This window comes from Myxocyprinus asiaticus, chromosome 35, assembly GCF_019703515.2.
Source record: "Myxocyprinus asiaticus isolate MX2 ecotype Aquarium Trade chromosome 35, UBuf_Myxa_2, whole genome shotgun sequence".
Classification (NCBI taxonomy): domain Eukaryota; kingdom Metazoa; phylum Chordata; class Actinopteri; order Cypriniformes; family Catostomidae; genus Myxocyprinus; species Myxocyprinus asiaticus.
In genome coordinates, this window is record NC_059378.1 from 21,000,158 (window position 1) to 21,020,709 (window position 20,552).

Here is a 20,552-nt window from a genome sequence, read left to right on the forward strand (position 1 = left end):
GTAAAAGGACCGAGGCGGGAGCCTCTGGGGTGGCTCGCTTTCTTACGAAGGCGAGCCGCGACCGCAACGTTGCCATGGACATATTCTCGCAATGAGAACGTGACCATCCACGAACGCTGTCTCCGCGTGAGCAGTGCCCAGACATGAAAGACAGTGATCGTGACCGTTAGAAGGCGAGAGATAACGAGCACAACCAGGAATAACACACAATCGGAAAAGCATCTTTAAAAAGACGCGTCTTTAAAAAGACGTTCCGTGTGTGCGCTCTTTTAGAGAAATATATACTCTTTTAGAGGGGAAAAATGCTCTTTCAGAAAATATACTTTCTAGTTTTTCTGCCGAAGCGCCCAGGGGCATTCTCTGCAATGCACCAGTGCAGAGGAGGGAGAAGCCGCTGAAATGCGCCGTCAGATCCAGCAGGTGAATGAACAGTAGTATTCAGCTCAGCGAGCATGACCGTTTGGCTCCGAAGAGAAAATCTGAATGAGTGGTTGCATACCAGCTCCTTTTATACCCGTATGTTCGGGGGAGTGGCATGCAAATACCACTCGCCAATTTTCATTGGCCTTTTATCAAAGACCAGAGGTGTCTCGGGCTCCCAAGAGTGACCCCTAGTGTCACTACATCGACACCAATGTCGAGTGAGTGACAGATAGGGAACCGCAGTTAGCGATCACTTTATGTAAGTCTCCACTACCCATTTGGTTAGTCGCTTATATATATATATATATATATATATATATATGTACTTATTCACACATGGTAGTGATTTAATTCATCCTGCGATGACTGTGCTACCCGAACCGGTTAGCGTCATCGCCATGTATATCCATCTGTAATTTTGTTTAATTTCTTGATTTAGGCCTAATTAATTTTTGAGGACAATAGTGGCCAAAGCAAGTTACCACACTTACAATGAAGTACCATTATCATCACCACGTTTTTGGAAATGTACCATGTACTAACTGGTATTTTGACCGGAAACCAAATTTTTTGTTAGGGTTATTTTGCTAGGTCAACAATGTGATGTAGTGTTACTGTAGTTTATTGAAACAATAGGCAAATGGTGTCCATTCCAAAATGACATTTAGCTAATACAAGTGAAAAATAGGCTTATTTGTTTTTTTTAAACACCATCTTCCGAACCAAGACAAGACCAAAATGGCCATTTCTACATTCTTTTAGAACAATCTTACAACAAAATGTAATCCTGTCACAACTTGCAATGCACAAACATTAAGTTCGACACTTTAAAGTTCAACATTTTATGAAAATGTTTAAATCAGTCTAAGAACATTTAACAGCCAACATACAAAATCAGCCAATTGAAAGTGCTTTCAAGAAAAATAAAATGGCAAAACCACTAACAAAGCCAACAGACTATATTTAGCATTACAAAACCCTAAACAGAACATTATATCATAACCACACTGAAACTCTAAGAACGGCTCATCTCCTTGTATGAGAATTAGAAGGAATAGTTCAGATGTTATAAGTCTGTTGAATGTTAAGTGTGTCTTGTAGCATTAGGTCCCGCAGTCGCCACAGAGCATCAGCCATAGTCTTGTGAGCTCCCTTACTCTTCAGCCAATGAGAGGGCAGACGACTCTCCTGCTCTTTTGTAAGGCGCACATCTTTCCTGCGAGCTGGTGAGACATATTCACTAATACAAGATATAAAATATTCCAATATTTTATCCAATAAGTGCATTATAAACATTGTGGATTCTACTAAACTGATGTTTTAATAAACACTTTATAAAATAAATATTTGTTTTATTCGAAAATTATTTGTATGTACTATTTGCTAGCATTACATTGTAATATATCATATTTAGCATACTGTATATTGGCATTATATCGGCCCTCAGTTACCCTGCTCTCTAAATATTGGCCTTGCCATTTAAAAACCCATAACACTCAACCACTAGCCTAATACATAACATGCAGTAAATATGGCAACTCACTCACCCGCAAGTGTCTGGTCCCACTTGCTGACTGTAGTTGACTCAGCACTGAGTCCTTCGATATACTTCAAATATGCCTCTGAATGTAGAAGGCGCTGGGGTTTGGGTGGTGGATCCACAAATATGGGAGCAGAGGGCTGCTGCAGGGTGGGCTTCCCAACCTGCCCCGGGTAAGGTGGGGGGGCCTGTTGGCCTGATTTCATTACACCAATCTATAGAAACACATAAACTCTGATTTAGATCAGCTCACTTAAAGTGAAAAGCAAAATTTGACAACAACTGACATATTTAAAGGGGTTATGAAATAGAGAATCAAATTTTCCTTGATATTTAGACATATAAGGGGTAACTGTACTATAAAAACATACTGTAAATTTCAGAACTCAAAACTTCCTCCCCAGTCTAAAAAGAGCATTTATAGTTGCCACCCTGCTGAAACGTATCGTTTTGAAATCTGTCTGTTTGTGATGTCATGACACATTGCTCATTTGTATTTACACATCCTACAACATGCGTCATTGCACCCTTGGCCCCGTCCACAATAATAAAGAAAAGCAAAAACATATACAGTTGTGCTCAAATGTTTGCATTCCCTGGCAGAAATTGTGAAATTATGGCATTGATTTTGAAAATATGACTGATCATGCAAAAAAATTTCTTTTATTTAAGGATAGTGATCATATGAAGCCATTTATTATCACATAGTTGTTTGGCTCCTTTTTAAATAATAATAACAGAAATCACCCAAATGGCCCTGATCAAAAGTTTACATACCCTTGAATGTTTGGCCTTGTTACAGACACACAAGGTGACACACACAGGTTTAAAAGGCAATTAAAGGTTAATTTCCCACACCTGTGGCTTTTTAAATTGCAGTTAGTGTCTGTGTATAAATAGTCAATGAGTTTGTTAGCTCTCACGTGGATGCACTGAGCAGGCTAGATACTGAGCCATGGGGAGCAGAAAAGAACTGTCAAAAGACCTGTGTAACAAGGTAATGGAACTTTATAAAGATGGAAAAGGATATAAAAAGATATCCAAAGCCTTGAAAATACCAGTCAGTACTGTTCAATCACTTATTAAGAAGTGGAAAATTCGGGGATCTCTTGATACCAAGCCAAGGTCAGGTAGACCAAGAAAGATTTCAGCCAAAACTGGCAGAAGAATTGTTCGGGATACAAAGAAAAACCCACAGGTAACCTCAGGAGAAATACAGGCTGCTCTGGAAAAAGACGGTGTGGTTGTTTCAAGGAGCACAATATGACGATACTTGAACAAAAATGAGCTGCATGGTCGAGTTGCCAGAAAGAAGCCTTTACTGTGCCAATGCCACAAAAAAGGCCGGTTACAATATGCCCGTCAACACCTTGACACGCCTCACAGCTTCTGGCACACTGTAATTTGGAGTGACAAGACCAAAATAGAGCTTTATGGTCATAACCATAAGCGCTATGTTTGGAGAGGGGTCAACAAGGCCTATAGTGAAAAGAATACCATCCCCACTGTGAAGCATGGTGGTGTCTCACTGATGTTTTGGGGGTGTGTGAGCTCTAAAGGCACGGGGAATCTCGTGAAAACTGATGGCAAGATGAATGCAGCATGTTATCAGAAAATACTGGCAGACAATTTGCGTTCTTCTGCACGAAAGCTGCGCATTGGACGCTCTTGGACTTTCCAGCATGACAATGACCCTAAGCACAAGGCCAAGTTGACCCTCCAGTGGTTGCAGCAGAAAAAGGTGAAGGTTCTGGAGTGGACATCACAGTCTCCTGACCTTAATATCATCGAGCCACTCTGGGGAGATCTCAAACATGCGGTTCATGCAAGACGACCAAAGACTTTGCATGACCTGGAGGCATTTTGCCAAGACGAATGGGCAGCTATACCACCTGCAAGGATTTGGGGCCTCATAGACAACTATTACAAAAGACTGCACGCTGTCATTGATGCTAAAGGGGGCAATATACAGTATTAAGAACTAAGGGTATGCAGACTTTTGAACAGGGGTCATTTAATTTTTTTCATAGTTGCCATGATTTGTTTTATGATTGTGCCATTCTATTATAACCTACAGTTGAATATGAATCCCATAAGAAATAAAAGAAATGTGTTTTGCCTGCTCCCTCATGTTTTCTTTAAAAATGGTACATATATTACCAATTCTCCAAGGGTATGCAAACTTTTGAGCACAACTGTATTGTGTATATGTTTCTTTCATAGGGCCTATACAATGTATTGTGTGATTTATAGATAAATTGCATAATTAACATAGCCATTTATAATAGTTCCGTTTGCGCAATAACACCAGTATCATACACTAACCTGCAAACTCATCAACATCACTTTGTTCATTCTTGAAGAAGGGAAAAACCTTGGTAGCTTTTGCGTGTACTGTCTGCAACCTGAACTGCATAGACATGCCCTGTGTTTGATACCTATGCCGTGTCCTACCCGTGACGCGGTGTGGCACTTCTCGTCTGGTGTGTGACTGCCTTTAGAGTCTGCCAGTGGGAGGTCGTTAATCACTTGACCGTCGAGACTCCCTGCTGATTAAATGGTTCCAGCAATGGAAAAAAGGATCCAACATGTTAGAAAAAATCGCTCTGTCGTCGAGGCAGGCACTTGTGTTCTCCTCAAGTGACCAAGGAGCCTTTTTATTTTACTGGAGACAAGATCTCAAGCTGATCTGAACATCTTCATCGCATTCAGCTGCATATCATCACAAACGCTTATTGTAATCCATATTATTCTGTCACCAAACAATTTTCCCCTGCGTTTTTCACTACAAAAAAGGCTAATAAAAACAGAAAGCGGTTGCACAACGGTCTGTTTTTATTAAACAGAATTTCTATACTCACTGAAAGCTGCATATGGACATACTCATTTTACGGAAAGCTTTAAGGGGATAAATACATAATCACCCACTTTCATAAGGTAAGGTTTCTCTATGAATCGCTTCCTAAAACACTTTTTTACAATTCTTTATGCTCATGCGGTATTCCTATTGTTATTTCGGTGAGCTCCACATGACAGGGAATAAGACAGAGAGAGAGTTGCGGTGAGTTGGTATGTGTGTCACTTCTCCACCATTTTGTAACTTCTCGATGAAACCTGATCACAGGTGGTCACATGAATCACATTTGAGGTGCATGGTACACATGGTACAATATGACGCAAGTTTTCTTGTCTAACAAAACAAAGGTCTGCAGTACAAATTCTGTTGAAACTAGAAATGTACCTTTATTTATTCACATTAAAATCTTGATTTTCCAGGGTCCAAAAATACACTATTATTAAGAATAAGTGACTTGTGGCTCTTCAGTTTGATGTTAGATATTAAGATATCTTTAATACTTCTGGAGTTATAGGCACTCCAACTTTGTAAAAACAACATAAAAAGTGTGTTTCCCATTTGTTTAGTTACACTGTTGGCATATAATGAAACAAGGGGTGCTGATGTCAACTGATTTTAGTAATAGACCTACCTATCTCTGTGTAGAAATAAAATAATGACAATTCCATGGCCACCAAGATTGTAGTTTTGCTCCAAAATCATAGGTGAAAATTTTAATTTTGTCCCCCCTAATTACTAATTAATCCATTAATTTTGACAAATGAATGGATTACTTAGTAAATATTGATCAATGACATTTAATATTTTTGTTTTCATCATAATTTATGTTTATATTTCTTCAGAAAAACATATTAACAAAATCAAAAATTTAAGCCGGGAAATTTTCTGAAATTTGTTTGATTTGACATGGAATAATCCATAAGTTTTTAGCATTATAATAATTATGTCAGTATTACCTGAGTCCCATAAGTGTTTCCTGTAGAACCTGGGGCCATTCCATTCATACCTGTGAAAGAGGTACCAGCATACACTGTGACCAAGATACTTTTAAAGTTCACTGATACCCTGAGCTCTTTAAGTTCTTTTCATGTGTATCTATTGAGATAAATGCTATTGTCTAAATTAAAAAAGGGATAAATTCATTGTTACAATATGCCCCACACCAACATCAATAAGAAAATACGTCAACACAGAACACACGACTGTGCTTATTAAACAATTTCATGGGGTCTTTAAGTGCAAGCCAAGCCATTCTACTGAGGTGGTACTGCCTCTTTATCAACAAATACAACGTTAGGAGACTTTTCTGGTGAGAGGGCAGATTACTTAAAGAACATTGGGAGTCTCTTTAATTGGATTTGTTATGGCCAGGGCAGACTGGTTACTCAATTGAAACCCTGAGCCTATGGTACAGGTAGCCCCTCTTGTTAGGATTTCGAGAGGCAGACAGGAAGCAACTGCAAGTGGGGACGTGTGGCTGTGAAGTGGTCCTTACCGAGAAACGGCATACCAGGCATACCCCACGGGAAGTGGTGGGGTAAGGCAGGCATCCCTGTGGGATTTGGAATCATGCTGGCCATGTTAATCATGCCATTGACAGGGCCCTGAAAGGGCTGCATGGGCGGCTCGTAGCTAACCATCATGCCTTTGGAGGGAGAGGAGGAAGGTGGCGATACAACACATGCATGCATCAGTACATCATGCAACTAACTATAGTTATGTTTCCATCCAAGTTACAAATGTATTTTAAAACAATTCGCAAATAAAGAAGCATTTACATACCATGTGTTTAAGAGAACAAAATCATCACTTACAGTGTGAGGAAATTGGAACAAAATAGAAATGAAAATGGAAGTTGAAGCCACTGTGACTCTTTTATAAAATGTAATAAATTTCTACTTGCGATTTAGAGCTTGTAAAATGCTCAGAAGAACTTCATGTTTGCTAGCGTTCAGTGGCAGATGCCTTATGGTTGAGATAGTGAAAGCATATCAGACAGTTCTGGAAGGTAATAATAGCCATTCATTTTGATGACAGGCTTTGGTGTTTCAGAATAACCAGAGCAATTTGAGATGGTATGCACTGATTTATGACATTTTCTGAGCACATTATGTATTTAAATGGCTTGTTTAGGCAAAGTCACATGACTTTTTTTATATACAGTTGAAGTCAGAAGTTTACATCCACTTAGGTTGAAATCCTTAAAACGTATTTTTTAACCACTCCACAGATTTAACATTAGCAAACTATAGTTTTGGCAAGTTGTTTAGGACATCTACTTTATGCATGACATCAGTAATTTTTTCCAAAAATTGTTTAAAGACAGACTGTTTCACTTTTAATTTACTATATCACAATTCCAGTGGGTCAGAAGTTTACATACAAGTTAACTATGCCTTTAAGCAGTAGTTCTGCTTAATTCTGAAAAATTCCAGAAAATGATGTCAAGCCTTTAGACAATTAGCCAATTAGCTTCTGATAGGAAGTGTACTGAATTGGAGGTGTACCTGTGGATGTATTTTAAGGCCTACCTTCAAACTCAGTGCCTCTTTGCTTGACATCGTGGGGAAATCAAAAGAAATCAGCCAAGACCTCAGAAAAAAATAAATAAATTGTGGACCTCCACAAGTCTGGTTCATCCTTGGAAGCGATTTCCAAATGCCTGAAGGTGACACGTTCATCTGTACAAAAAATAGTTCACAAGTATAAACACCACGGGACCACGCAGCCGTCATACCGCTCAGGAGGGAGATCCATTCTGTCTCCTAGAGATGAACATAGTTTGGTGCGAAAAGTGCAAATCAATCCCAGAACAACAGCAAAGGACCTTGTGAAGATGCTGGAGGAAACAGGTAGACAAGTATCTGTATCCACAGTAAAACGAGTCCTATATCGACATTACCTGAAAGGCTGCTCAGCAAGGAAGAAGCCACTGCGCCTAAACCACCATAAAAAAGCCAGACTACAGTTTGCAAGTGCACATGGTGACAAAGGTCTTACTTTTTGGAGAAATGTCCTCTGGTCTGATGAAACTAAATTTAACTGTTTGGCCATTATAACCATTGTTATGTTTGGAGGAAAAAGGGTGAGACTTGCAAGCCGAAGAACACCATCCCAACTGTGAAGCATGGGGGTGGCAGCATCATGTTGTGGGGGTGCTTTGCTGCAGGAGGGACTGGTGCACTTCACAAATTAGATGGCATCATGAGAAAGGAACATTATGTGGATATACTGAAGCAAAATCTCAAGACATCAGCCAGGAAGTTAAAGCTCGGTCACAAATGGGTCTTCCAAATGGACAATGACCCCAAGCATACCTCCAAAGTTGTGGCAAAATGGCTTATGGACAACAAAGTCAAGGTATTGGAGTGGCCATCACAAAGCCCTGACCTCAATCCGATAGAAAATTTGTGGGTAGAACTGAAAAAGCGTGTGCAAGCAAGGAGGCCTACAAACCTGACTCAGTTACACCAGTTCTGTCCGGAGGAATGGGCCAAAATTCCAGCAACTTATTGTGAGAAGCTTGTGGAAGGCTACCCAAAATGTTTGACCCAAGTTAAACAATTTAAAGGCAATGCTACCAATTACTAACAAAGACTATGTAAACTTCTGACCCACTGGGAATGTGATGAAATAAATATATACTTATCTCTACTATTATAAAATATATCTCACTTAAAATAGTGATCCTAACTGACCTAAGAAAGGGAATGTTTTCTACGATTAAATGTCAGGAATTGTGAAAAACTGAGTTTAAATGTATTTGGCTAAGGTGTATGTAAACATCTGACTTCAACTGTATATTCCTATAAAAATCCTACAGGAATATGTTTGGTTTATTTTATTGATTAAAATCCATGCGATGTGCAAGGATGACAAAAGCATGATGCATTCCAAATCATATGTATTCTGATAACAAATGTTAGTTTTGGAATTACAAAGACCAAAACATGGCAGAAAGAAATCAAATGAATTGGATTAAGATGAAAAGTGCATTGGAGATGAGTATGTTCGCAGCTAGGCTTCTTATTGCAGCTCTGTGTGGCACCAGAAAGGTGTGTCCATCACACCTAAGAGGGGTTACCTGCCATAGGTGTCATGCTGTGGCTAAGCATCCCCATTGGGGTCAGGGGAGGTACCACCCCCATGAGCGCCTCTACTGGGGTACCTGCTCTTGAGGAGATCTGCTGGTGTGCTGCCCTTTCTCGCTCCTGCTGCTCCGCTACCTTAGCTGCCCGCTCTGGATGGACAACAAAGACAAAAACAATTATTTGATGTTACATGGAGAACCTCAAGACCTTGTATTCAATGCATCAGTGTCCATTTATGATTTACAGGCAAATACACTCACTGAGCACTTTATTAGGAATACTATGGTCCTCATAAAGTTCCCAGCATGGTCTTCTGCTTTTGTTGCCCATCCGCCTCAAGGTTCGATGTGTTGTGCAGTCTGAGCTGCTATTCTGCTCACTACAATTGTACAGAGCGGTTATCTAAGTTGCTGTCATAATTTGTATGATTTTATATATATATATATATATATATATATATACACACACACACACACACACACACACATAGGCGGCCAAAAATTATGAATAATGTACAGATTTTGCTGTTTTGGAAGAAAATTGGTACTTTAATTCACCAAAGTGGCATTCAACTGACCACAAAGTATAGTCAGGACATTACTGATGTAAAAACCAGCATCATCACTATTTGAAAAAAGTCATTTTTGATCAAATCTAGACAGGCCCTATTTCCAGCAGCCATCACTTCAACACCTTATCCTTGAGTAATCATGCTAAATTGCTAATTTGGTACTAGAAAATCACTTGCCATTATATCAAACACAGTTAAAAGCTATTTGGTTCATTAAATGAAGACACTGTCTTTGTGTTTGTTTTTGAGTTGCCACAGTATGCAATAGACTGGCATTTCTTAAGGCCAATATTAGGTCAAAAATGGCAAAAAAAGAAACAGCTTTCTCTAGAAACTCGTCAGTCAATCATTGTTTTGAGGAATGAAGGCTATACAATTGCCAAAAAACTGAAGATTTCATACAAAGATGTACACTACAGTCTTCAGAGACAAAGGACAACTGGCTCTAACAAGGACAGTGTTGCAGGGTGAGCAAGAGACAGACACAGTGGGTGTGGCGTCAAGCCTCGGAGAGGCATTTATTGGAAACAATAATAAATGTAAAAATGCCCAAAAGGGGTAATAAAGTGTCCAAGGGGGAATAGTGTTCATAATAAAAGGGGGAATCTGGCATCCTCGCGGTGAATGGGGCTCCGTGAAAGGGGCGGGGTAGTGTTCATAGGATAGCCCAGGCACGGGCTGAGTCAGTTGGCCGCTCACGCTCCCCTCCAAAGTCCACAACGCGTGGGGCAGCGGCGTCACTGGCGGCCTGTCTTCCCAGGCCCGCAGCAAGCATGAGGGGAAGGCAGCTCGGCATCTAGCCCGTCAGCGGCAACGTGAGCAGTTCACCCCTGGCGACTCATTACGGCGTCCGGGGGTCCGAAGAACGGGTCCGGCAGCGCGTCCACTCATCCGATCCCTCCCAGCTCTGGTCCTGGGCGTGCGAGGATGCCAGTGTGTGCAAGGATGCCAGTGTGTGCACACATGGAGATTTGAAGCTGGCTCCCCGAGAAGAGGTGCGAACTGCATTTTAAAGACAGTGGTGATGAAGCATTATCCCCATCAGGTGTGCTTCATTCACCGCTGACCAAACGAGGCTTATTAATTATGCACCTCTTCTCGCTCTCCCGCACAACTCTCGTCGTGAGCCTGGCTGAATGGCGGCCCTATGAGGCGGGGTGATGATGACGAGCCAGAGGGGCGGATCATTCTGCCACATCAGAAAGAGATGTGGAAGGCCAGATGTACAACTAAACAAGAGGATAAGTATATCAGAATCTCTAGTTTGAGAAATAGATGCCTCACATGTCCTCAGCTGACAGCTTCATTGAATTCTACCTGCTCAACACCAGTTTCATGTACAACAGTAAAGAGAAGACTCAGGGGTGCAGGCCTTTTAGGAAGAATTGCAAAGAAAAAGCTACTTTTGAAACAGAAAAACAAAAAGAAAAGGTTAGAGTGGGCAAAGAAACACAGACATTGGACAACAGATAATTGGAAAAGAGTGTTATGGATCTTAACCCCATTGAGCTTTTGTGGGATCAGCTAGACTGTAAGGTGCGTGAGAAGTGCCCGACAAGACAGCCACATCTATGGCAAGTTCTACAAAAAGCATGGGATGAAATGTCACCTGAGTATCTGGACAAACTGACAGCTAGAATGCCAAGAATCTGCAAAGCTATCATTGCTGCACGTGGAGGATGTTTTGATGAGAACTCTTTGTAGTAGTTCAAGTTCTGAACATTTTTTTCAAATTGTAATAGCATTTTTTCATGTTATTAATGTCCTGACTGTACATTGTGATCAGAGGAATGCCACTTTGGTGAATAAAAGTACCAATTTCTTTCCATAAGAGCAAAATCTGTACATTATTCCAAACTTTTGGCCGCCAGTGTGTATATATATATATATATATATATATATATATATAAAATCATAAAAATTGTAGTGCGGCTCTCGAGGGTACAGGGATCCAGCTTTGTGGCCCCTGACCTTTCCGAAGTTGAGTAGCCCTGCTCTAGTGTTTGCTCAGAATGGTGCCAAAAACAAAAAACATCTAGTGAGCGGCAGTTCTGCGGACGGAAACTCCTTGTTGATGAGAGAGGTCAACGGAGAATGGCCAGACTGGTTCAAGCTGACAGAAAGGCTATGAAAGGCCTATCATATAACTTCTGAAGACACAGATTCAACCATAGGAATCTTATGGATTAATTTTATGCTGCCTTTATATGCTTTTTGGAGTTTCAAAATTCTGGCCACCAATCATTTGTATTGTATGGACCTATAGAGCTGAATTATTCTTCTAAAAATCTTTATTTTCTGCAGAAGAAAGAAAGTCATACACATATGGGATGGCATAAGGGTGAGGAAATGATGACAGAATTTTCATTTTTGGGTCAACTATCAATTTTAGTCATTATTTAAAACATTAGGGGTGTAACAGTTCGATTTTCTGATATAGATAATTTCTGTTGTCACTGTGATTGTCAAATAACAAACACCATAAGTTTTCAACATCACATACACCAGAGATGTGTTAAAAAACGAGAGCAATATATCCAAAACATGTCATTAAGATTTTTTTCACCCCCCTTAGCGTTTTGCACTGAAATAGATCACTAAAAAGCATTTGCGTGAAGGAGTCTCAATGCCGTCACTGCAGGAAAAACTGTTATGTTTTCCTGTAAATACTGTTATCATGATGAGTACATATCTCTGATGAGCTATTCAAGAGATTGGACAGATTCGTGCCATGTTGAGTAACTCTTAAGTAAGATTGTGAGCGTGCATGTTTGATTGACAGACCACGTGTGAGCGCACATGTACTGTGTATGAACGCGCGCAGACTGACCGCCACTCTCATAACGTCAGCCATGCTCAGATATTATTTGTTGTTTTTTATTTGTAACATCCTCTTGCAGTTGAATTCCTTCTCTAATATGATTTAGCAATGTAGAGAACAAGCGTAAATCCTCATGAAAATGGACACCTCACAATTCATACAGATTTGATAGGTTGTTGATAAATATACAGTATTTCTGATTGGCTGAATAGATAATCACATGAATATTTAGATGCACAGGTGTTCCTAATGAAGTGCTCAGTGAGTGTATGTATAGCGAAGGATAATGTGACGTAAACTTTGATACCTCACCTTCATACTCAGCTTTCTTGGTGGCCTCCAAGTTTCTCCACTCTGTGCCCACTAGACGACTGAGCTCTCCAAAGGAGAAGTCAGGGTGCTGGGCCTTAATGATAGCTCTCATCTCACTGCTAAAGAGGATGTACCCACTCATGTTGATCTTCCTCTTTGCCCCTTCCTTCTTCGACAGCCCCTTAATTGACTTTGGAGTGGACTGTGGCACAGAATTAAATATTGATTATCTAGTCTTGGCCTTAGAGGGAATGCCCATGGGCCACCCACATCTGATTTATATTGCACACAAAAATGGCAAGAGCGCCTACACATTAATCCATTACTGAGTGAAATACTAATTAAATACAGCCATATACAGAATATTACAATGACAACCTCTTATTAACTCTTAACTTAATTAACTATTATTGCCACCCCTTCTGAGATCTATTGTTTTCCATGCATAAAGTATGGAGGGTAAATTAATGACAAATATAGACAATTTATGACCTGTTTTGGTTTTTATACGCTCTTGTACACAAAATACTTTTATTCTCATGTGACAACAGCAGACTGCACACCTGTGCTGGTGCGTAATGTAGCATGTCCATGTCACTGGTCAGCGGAGTCTGTAGCTGCGACATGCAGTGAGCATCACAGCCATCGTCATCCTCACCCAAATCCTCTAGCTCTTCATCTGTCATGTCCGCAAACTTGGCTTCCAACTCGTCAATCTTCTTATCCAGCAGTGGAGACGGTTCTTTCAGAGGCACTATGAGCTTTCTGATGGGATAACAGAAAGTCAGATCTCAGGGATGCAAACTCTGGGATTTTTAAATAAGCTTAAAGCACCCATTACTAGCTATATTAATGATTCAAACATAGAAAATTAACTGCACAATTTTGCAGAATTTGCTGCAAGCTAAAATGCATCTCATAGTGGACCTTCTGCTTCTTTTTCACATGAAAAAGTCTGAGCACAAGCTGATCTTTGAATAAAGATACATTTAATCACTATTATGACATTTATGTAACGTTTTTTGTTTTTCTTTTTCAGAGTCATTGACTAAAATCGCTCTTTTAAAATTTAAGACCACGTCTGTTTCCAGCGCAAAGTGCAAATGCCTACATTTAGTTCCTACATTTGTAGTTTGGAGCTTCCACCAGCAGGTGGTAATAAAATTAATGTCCAAACTCTGAAAATATTGCAATAAATTATGAAAATAATTAAAATAAATTATGTCCCTGACAACAGCCATTTTATGAAAAAATCTATATTTCATGGTTTATTTCAATTATTGAATTATATATATATATATATATATATTTTTTTTTTTTCCGAGATTTATCCAGGAATGGAGGGTCACGATCAGCTTGCTGTCCAAAAGTTGTTTGTGCACTTATTTTGTCAGAAAAACGAAAGAAGAGATGAAAAAACAAAATATGGCTGCAACAACATTTGGAAAGACGTTGGCAGGCTGTCTGTGTCTGTTTTGGGAAAAAAACTGGAGGTATAAAACAGCGCAATGCCACAAAGTAGAGTGTGCAGACCATATATTTATTTGTTAAAAATTCTTACTTGTTAGTTTATTGCAATAAAACATAATTATGAACAAATTGTGGCTTTCCATTCTTGTACATAAAGATGCATGATAAAGGCTGGAGCAGTTCGTCCCTGCATCGCTCACACTACAAGATTATGTGGAGATAATATCAATCATTGCATGAAAATATCCAAGCATCTGTGACTGCTCAAGACTGGCTCTGATCATGTTGATGAACTGCTCATACTTAATGAGCATTGCCGACCGTGAGCACCGATTTGGTGGCAATCCGGCTATTATTTTTGAAGACTTCGGAAATCTATCTGTGACAGCAAAATCCGACAAAAAAACATTTAGTGAGAGCCCGGCTTTAGTTGCATCTTTCAGTTTATGCCCTCCAGAAGGTCAGTTTTGTTTTGCCCGCATTGATGCTGGGGACTCTGGATGAGCGTCTCAATCAGCTCCCTAGCTCCTTACGTCGTGAATCAGTATATCATTAACATGAATTCGGCACTGGCAAGGGTGTTGATCCACTGAACATTGGGACACTAATGACTCAATCACCTACGACACAATTATGAGCTTGTGCATTAAAACAAAGCTGGTATTAATCAACAAAATAGCTGTATAAATGCCACTTGCTGAGTTCAGAATGGCAGACTACCCATACTACTCTTAATACTTCTGCCATATCTGTCTACTGCAAAAATAGTAAGAGTAGAATGCCATTCTAACCTTAGCCACTGTCATGCATTTTTGGTGTGGTTATTTAAATGTACAGTGTTATTATTAACGATAAATTACATAAATAAACAAACATATAAAGGAGTTTATTTATTTTATTTTTTATTATTATTTTTTTATCCCCTTTTCTCCCCAATTTGGAATGCCAAATTCCCACTACTTAGTAGGTTCTCATGGTGGCACAGTTAATCACCTCAATCTGGGTGGCGGAGGACAAGTCTCTGTTGCCTCCGCTTCTGAGACAATCAATCTGCGCATCTTATCACGTGGCTCGCTGTGCATGACACCGCAGAGACTCACAGCACGGGAGGCTCATGCTACTCTCCGCGATCCACGGACAACTTACCACGCGCCCCATTGAGAGCGAGAACCACTAATTGTGTCCACGAGGAGGTTACACCATGTGACTCTACCCTCCCTAGCAACCGGGCCAATTTGGTTGCTTAGGAGACCTGGCTAGAGTCACTCAGCACGCCCTGGATTCGAACTCACAACTCCAGGGGTGGGGGTCAGCGTCAATACTCGCTGAGCTACCCAGGCCCGCCATAAAGGAGTTTATTTTTAACGTTCTTCTAACAACTCTAATATTTAAAAGATTGTTTCCCTTTTATGATAATTATGGGTGAAAGACATTATAAACAACATCTCTTTTTGAGAGAAAATAAGGCTTAAGAGACTTCAGAAGACATAACGACATTTCCAGTGAGGGAACATAGTGAGCAATGATGCTCCCTGGTTTTTTACAGTGCATTCAGGGAATTTTTAGGGAGCAAACATTACTGTGCACTTGAACAATTTGTGATTGAGACTAGAAATGGCAGGCGTATACCCTCCCAAAATGTGAACATTTCCACATAAAATTGGATAAACAAATGTGAAATAATAATTTTTATTTCTGAGATGATAAGTAGGGCTGGATATTGATACAGATTTCCCTTGTCAAAAGCTTTTGATTCGATTGCTATTCATATATATGATTCATATTCATGTATATTTAATTTATACTGTCTATTTTGATAACATATGAAAGAAATTCTTTTTTTTATTATTATACAGGAGACCTAACTAGGTACATTACAAAAATATATATATTTGACAAATTATATTTGATAATTAGTTTTTCATTATTTTGGTCACATTTTTAAATGTACAAAACCACGTATGATGTCTTGAAGTTGCATATATTATATTGCATATATATATATATATATATATATATATATATATATATATATATATATATATATATATATATATATATAACGTACTGTGCAAAAGTCTTAGGCACATAAGATGTTTCACAAAAGCATCTGTCTTAAGATGGTTATTTATATCTTCAGCTTTAGTGTGTCAATAGGATATATAAATGTTAGACTCCCAAACATTACTTTTGCAAATAGAAAAGATTAGAATAGAAGAACAGGAAGCCCTGCAACAGATGTCATGGCCCACTCAAAGCCCCCCACTGAACATCGAATCTGAGATTACACAAAGAGACAGAAGCAATTGAGACAGCCTAAATAGATAGAATAACTGTGGCGAATTCTCCAAGAAGCTTGGAACATCCTATCTGCCAACAACCAAGAAAAACTGTGTCCAGGTGTAACTAGGAGAATTGGTGCTGTTTTAAAGGCAAAGGTGGTCACACCAAATATTGATTTAGCTTTTTTATGTTTACTGGACTTTGTATGACATTAAGTGATAAATGAAAACTATTTATGTCATTATTTTTGAAGACATCCTCACTATGCAAAATTTTTCAAAAGTGCCTAAAACTTTTGCACAATACTGTATATATATTTTTAAATGTTTATTGTTGACATGCACAATTTTTACTATTTACAAGTATTTATATTGATTTGTAGAATACGTGGTAAAACAGTACTGTCTCTTTAGAATAGCGGCGTTTCACAGAAGTGTTTTTGTTAAACACATCTTAATGAGAAAGGAGTTGAATGGCTTCTTTACCGCATCCTTGGTAAGCGTGATATAACGTTTTTGATCAATTGATTTTTTTTTATTCAAAGAAATAAAAGATTATTTAATGACAAATGGATTGCATTGATCTCATCTTTGGACACATAACATGGAACAAGTCACAAAAAACTTACTCTCACATGTAAACTTACCTGAAATAATAGATTTCATCCTCAACTACTTTGGCAGACAGAGTGAAACGCTTCAGCCCTTTGAATTTCTTCATTTGCTTCTCACTGTCAATGTAGCGGCTCTCACACAGTAACACATCGTCCTCTGTTATTTCTGTTGGCCGGCATGACAGGAAATCTTTGAAGGAAGACACTGTACACTTCCCTGAGAAAAAATAAATAAAAATAGTCAAGATATGATGCAAACTTTTAATCAAACTAACCTATTACTTTATGTAATTACAGTCCTTTCGATGTACATAACTCAATGTCACTCTGTCAAAATAGTCTGGAGTGCCTGAGTCAAGTTCCTTCACCTGTCCTTGAAACCACACAATAATGCAATTTTAAAGATGGACCTTTACTTTTAAGGTAAGTGAAAAAGACTGTTACCTGCAATACAGGTCATAGGGCAGGATTCCTCCAGGTTGCTAAGGAATACTTCCTTTTTGTAGAACATCTTAGTGGGTTCATGCTCTGTCTCTTCAGGGTGAATGAAGATGGGCCCGAAGAAGTAGGCAGCTCCATCTCGAACCCACATCTTCTCTATCCTATTACAAGACAAATCCATTAATATATCAGGAGACACAGTAATCAAACAGTTCATATGATGATATATCTAATATAAACACAACAAGCCAATCTGGTCCCCTGCAAGAAACTCAATGTACCACACAGTAAATAAAGAACAATCTTGTTGTTAATAACATTTTACCCTGATGCAAAAAGCATAGGTAGTCACCAGCAAATGTTGTGTTTTGAATGCTAGTCCACAACAGGGGAGGCTGGTGTGCTAGTGTTCCAGCAAGACTTTTTGACTAGCTTGACCAGCAAGACTTTTTTGGTTAACCAGTATTACCAGAAAAACCAAAACTGGTTGACCAGCTTCACCAGTTACGTTTTGCTGGCGAACAACAAGTTTTTTGGTGACCAGCATAAACCAGAATGGGAATTACATTTTGGTTACCATTTTATAGCTACAGTATGTACAGAGATAGACTAACCAAAAAGGCTACATATGCAACATCAAACTAACCTACCTTTGTTCAAATGGTGAAAGTTAACTTAAAGTCCACATGAAACGGCATTCGTTACCCGTTTTACTTCTGTAATGTGACATATTGTAGGGTGGGACTTGGGAGTTGATAGGATCCTGAAAAGTTGGTGGTCCATTCCAGAATTAATGCAGACCTGAATGTGAGTTTGCAGTCGATTATGACTAGGCATGTGATGGTATTCGGTAATACGGTATATCACGGTAATTAACATGCACAATATTGTTATTGTGGGCACTTCAAAATACCGTAAATAATTCTAGATAACCTTTTAGCCAAATTGTTTAGATTTTTCTGACCACACAGTAGTTTTTTTTCCATCAACGAATCAAAATTCACAACACTGCATGTATGCAACATAAATGACACATGCACACTCTGATGAAAACAAATCCAACATGGACAAGAAGCATGGATGAAGGAGGAACGCAGCCGATCCTTTATCCGCCTTCTAAAAGGGTTAAGTTGGAAGTGTGAAAGTATTTTGGGTTCCATAAAAATGCAGAGGGATTGTTAGTTGAAGATGGTTTCCCTTTGTGTAAAACGTGGCAGTAAAGTGGCAGCAAAACACAGGAACACCTCCAACATGTTCGCTCATCTGCGGGACAATCATCCCATGCAATTCAGCGAGATAAAGTTGTGACAGTTCCGCTCATCTTTCCAAACTGTTTTTGAAAACTGAGAGACAACACTCTAAGAGACAACTAGCTAAGTGACAACTAAAGCCCAAAGTATATTTTGCTCAGGACGCGTGACGCAAATCTCGTCATCAGCAGAGTGCTCGAGCACTGAACGAGCGCAGACTGATTGTTCTAAACGCGCGTATTTGAACGCGCAGGATGCGCATGCGCATGGAATTATTTTCACTAATTAGTGGGTCCAAAAGGTGGCAAAACTCACATTTGAGCCATTGCTGACAAGAAGAAGCACTAGAAGATGTAATCGTGGGTAAACAATACGAGACAAAGTGGAAACAACAACAGTGGATGTGTACGTCCAGATCGCGTGTGTGAGGAGGTCAGGAGATACCTGCATTTGTATGACTCGTGTCTGAAGGAATATAAAGACATCTTTATGGGTCTAATCTCCTGAAGAGAAATAATCCGGTGTCTCATAGCAGTCATAGTGCGCATGCGCCAACCGCCTGTGAATGCGTACAATAAGATTAAGTATACTTTGACAGACTCACTCTCGACTGTATGAATACGCTGAACTTTCGGTAAAAATCGAAGTATATTTAGGGCTTAAGACAACAAAGAAAGTGAACTGTTGTTACCATTTGCAGATTATGTGTTGCTTGCTTTCAAGTGGCCGAAAAGTAGTTCACTAAAACTACACAGTAAGTTTCGCGAATTTTTTTATTGTATATAATTTTATTTTTTGTGTAATTATTTAAATGTTCAATTATTTTTTTAAATGTTCAGGGTTCTTTACAAAGTTCTTTGTTATCTGTTATTTTAAAAAGGCCAGTTTGTTAATGAAAAAAGTAATTCAACTTGTTATTAAGAGAACAACAATTAAGTTGGTTTATCTTTCAAACTGTTTTTGTAATGTAATTCAATACAATGATAGTACTGTATACTGTGATTAAAGTTTCAGCAATTACTGTGATGTGAATATGTTATACCTTCACATACCTAATTGTGACAAGTGGTTGGAGACGAGGGGTTGAACATTTTTATAACACATTTATTTCTTATCGGATCAGTGCAGAATAAAATGCACTGATAAATTGTGCACAATAAGACCAGGAATGTGTATTGAGAAATAGTGTCAGTTTTCAGTTTCATGTTGACTTTAAAATTGCGACTTTAAAACAGAATTTAAAACTGCGACTGTTTGGTCTTGTCATTGGCACTCCACCTGCCCACGCGGTTGCGCACAAGCCCATGGGAGCGGATGTACACACAGTCTCCCACTTTCAGCCACATGTCATTGTAGCAGAACTGCTCATAGTACCGGCATCCTGGCTCTCCATTACTAATATCCATTGGAACATCCTCTCTCTCCTAAAGACAAAGTTTAATGGTCAGACAACATCTAGTAAACAAATGAAAGTTCATGAAGTTCTTAAAGAATTATTTTGTCTTATAGTAAATGCAACTACACAGGACAGCATTCAGCTGGCTCTCACCTTATCGATAAAAGAAGGCCCAGCTTTGCTGTCCTCTGCCACCTCACTAGGCTTTTCACTATCCTGCTTGGGTGCAAACATAGAGGCCACACGGACCACAGGCAACGGCACTTCATGAGGGACAAACTTCACTGAGCTCAGGGGCATTGTCCACATCTTGATCTTTTTGAAGGACTTGGTCTTGGCAGAGTAACGAGACTCACACACAAAAACATCTTCTGGTCTGAAGGTGTCAGGCTGAAGCTTGAAATACTCCTGAAATAAGGAATGTATGAAAACAGACACATAATGTTTTACAATTTAATAGTAACACAAAAATATGTTCTCTTTA

At 39.2% G+C, this 20,552-nt stretch overlaps 1 protein-coding gene across 4 annotated transcripts in view; it reads right to left on the bottom strand.

The window, feature by feature from the left end:
* Positions 1-1,035: 1,035 nt before the first annotated feature.
* The window catches only part of LOC127426308 (protein polybromo-1-like), a 42,914-nt gene continuing 23,397 nt past the window's right edge, over positions 1,036-20,552 (bottom strand). For 2 of the 4 annotated variants that reach the window (XM_051673036.1, XM_051673035.1), the window contains exons 20-30: positions 20,222-20,476; positions 19,951-20,096; positions 17,426-17,583; positions 17,015-17,198; positions 13,179-13,380; positions 12,616-12,817; positions 8,905-9,060; positions 6,316-6,465; positions 5,777-5,826; positions 1,971-2,178; positions 1,036-1,646 (exon numbers count right to left, since the gene is read on the bottom strand). In XM_051673036.1, coding sequence (XP_051528996.1) covers positions 1,483-1,646; positions 1,971-2,178; positions 5,777-5,826; positions 6,316-6,465; positions 8,905-9,060; positions 12,616-12,817; positions 13,179-13,380; positions 17,015-17,198; positions 17,426-17,583; positions 19,951-20,096; positions 20,222-20,476 — 1,875 coding nt within the window. In that variant the 3' untranslated portion in view covers positions 1,036-1,482. Of the gene's footprint in view, positions 1,664-1,970; positions 2,179-5,776; positions 5,827-6,315; positions 6,466-8,904; positions 9,061-12,615; positions 12,818-13,178; positions 13,381-17,014; positions 17,199-17,425; positions 17,584-19,950; positions 20,097-20,221; positions 20,477-20,552 lie in introns of all 4 variants that reach the window. The other 2 variants (XM_051673038.1, XM_051673039.1) reach the window with 2 other exon arrangements.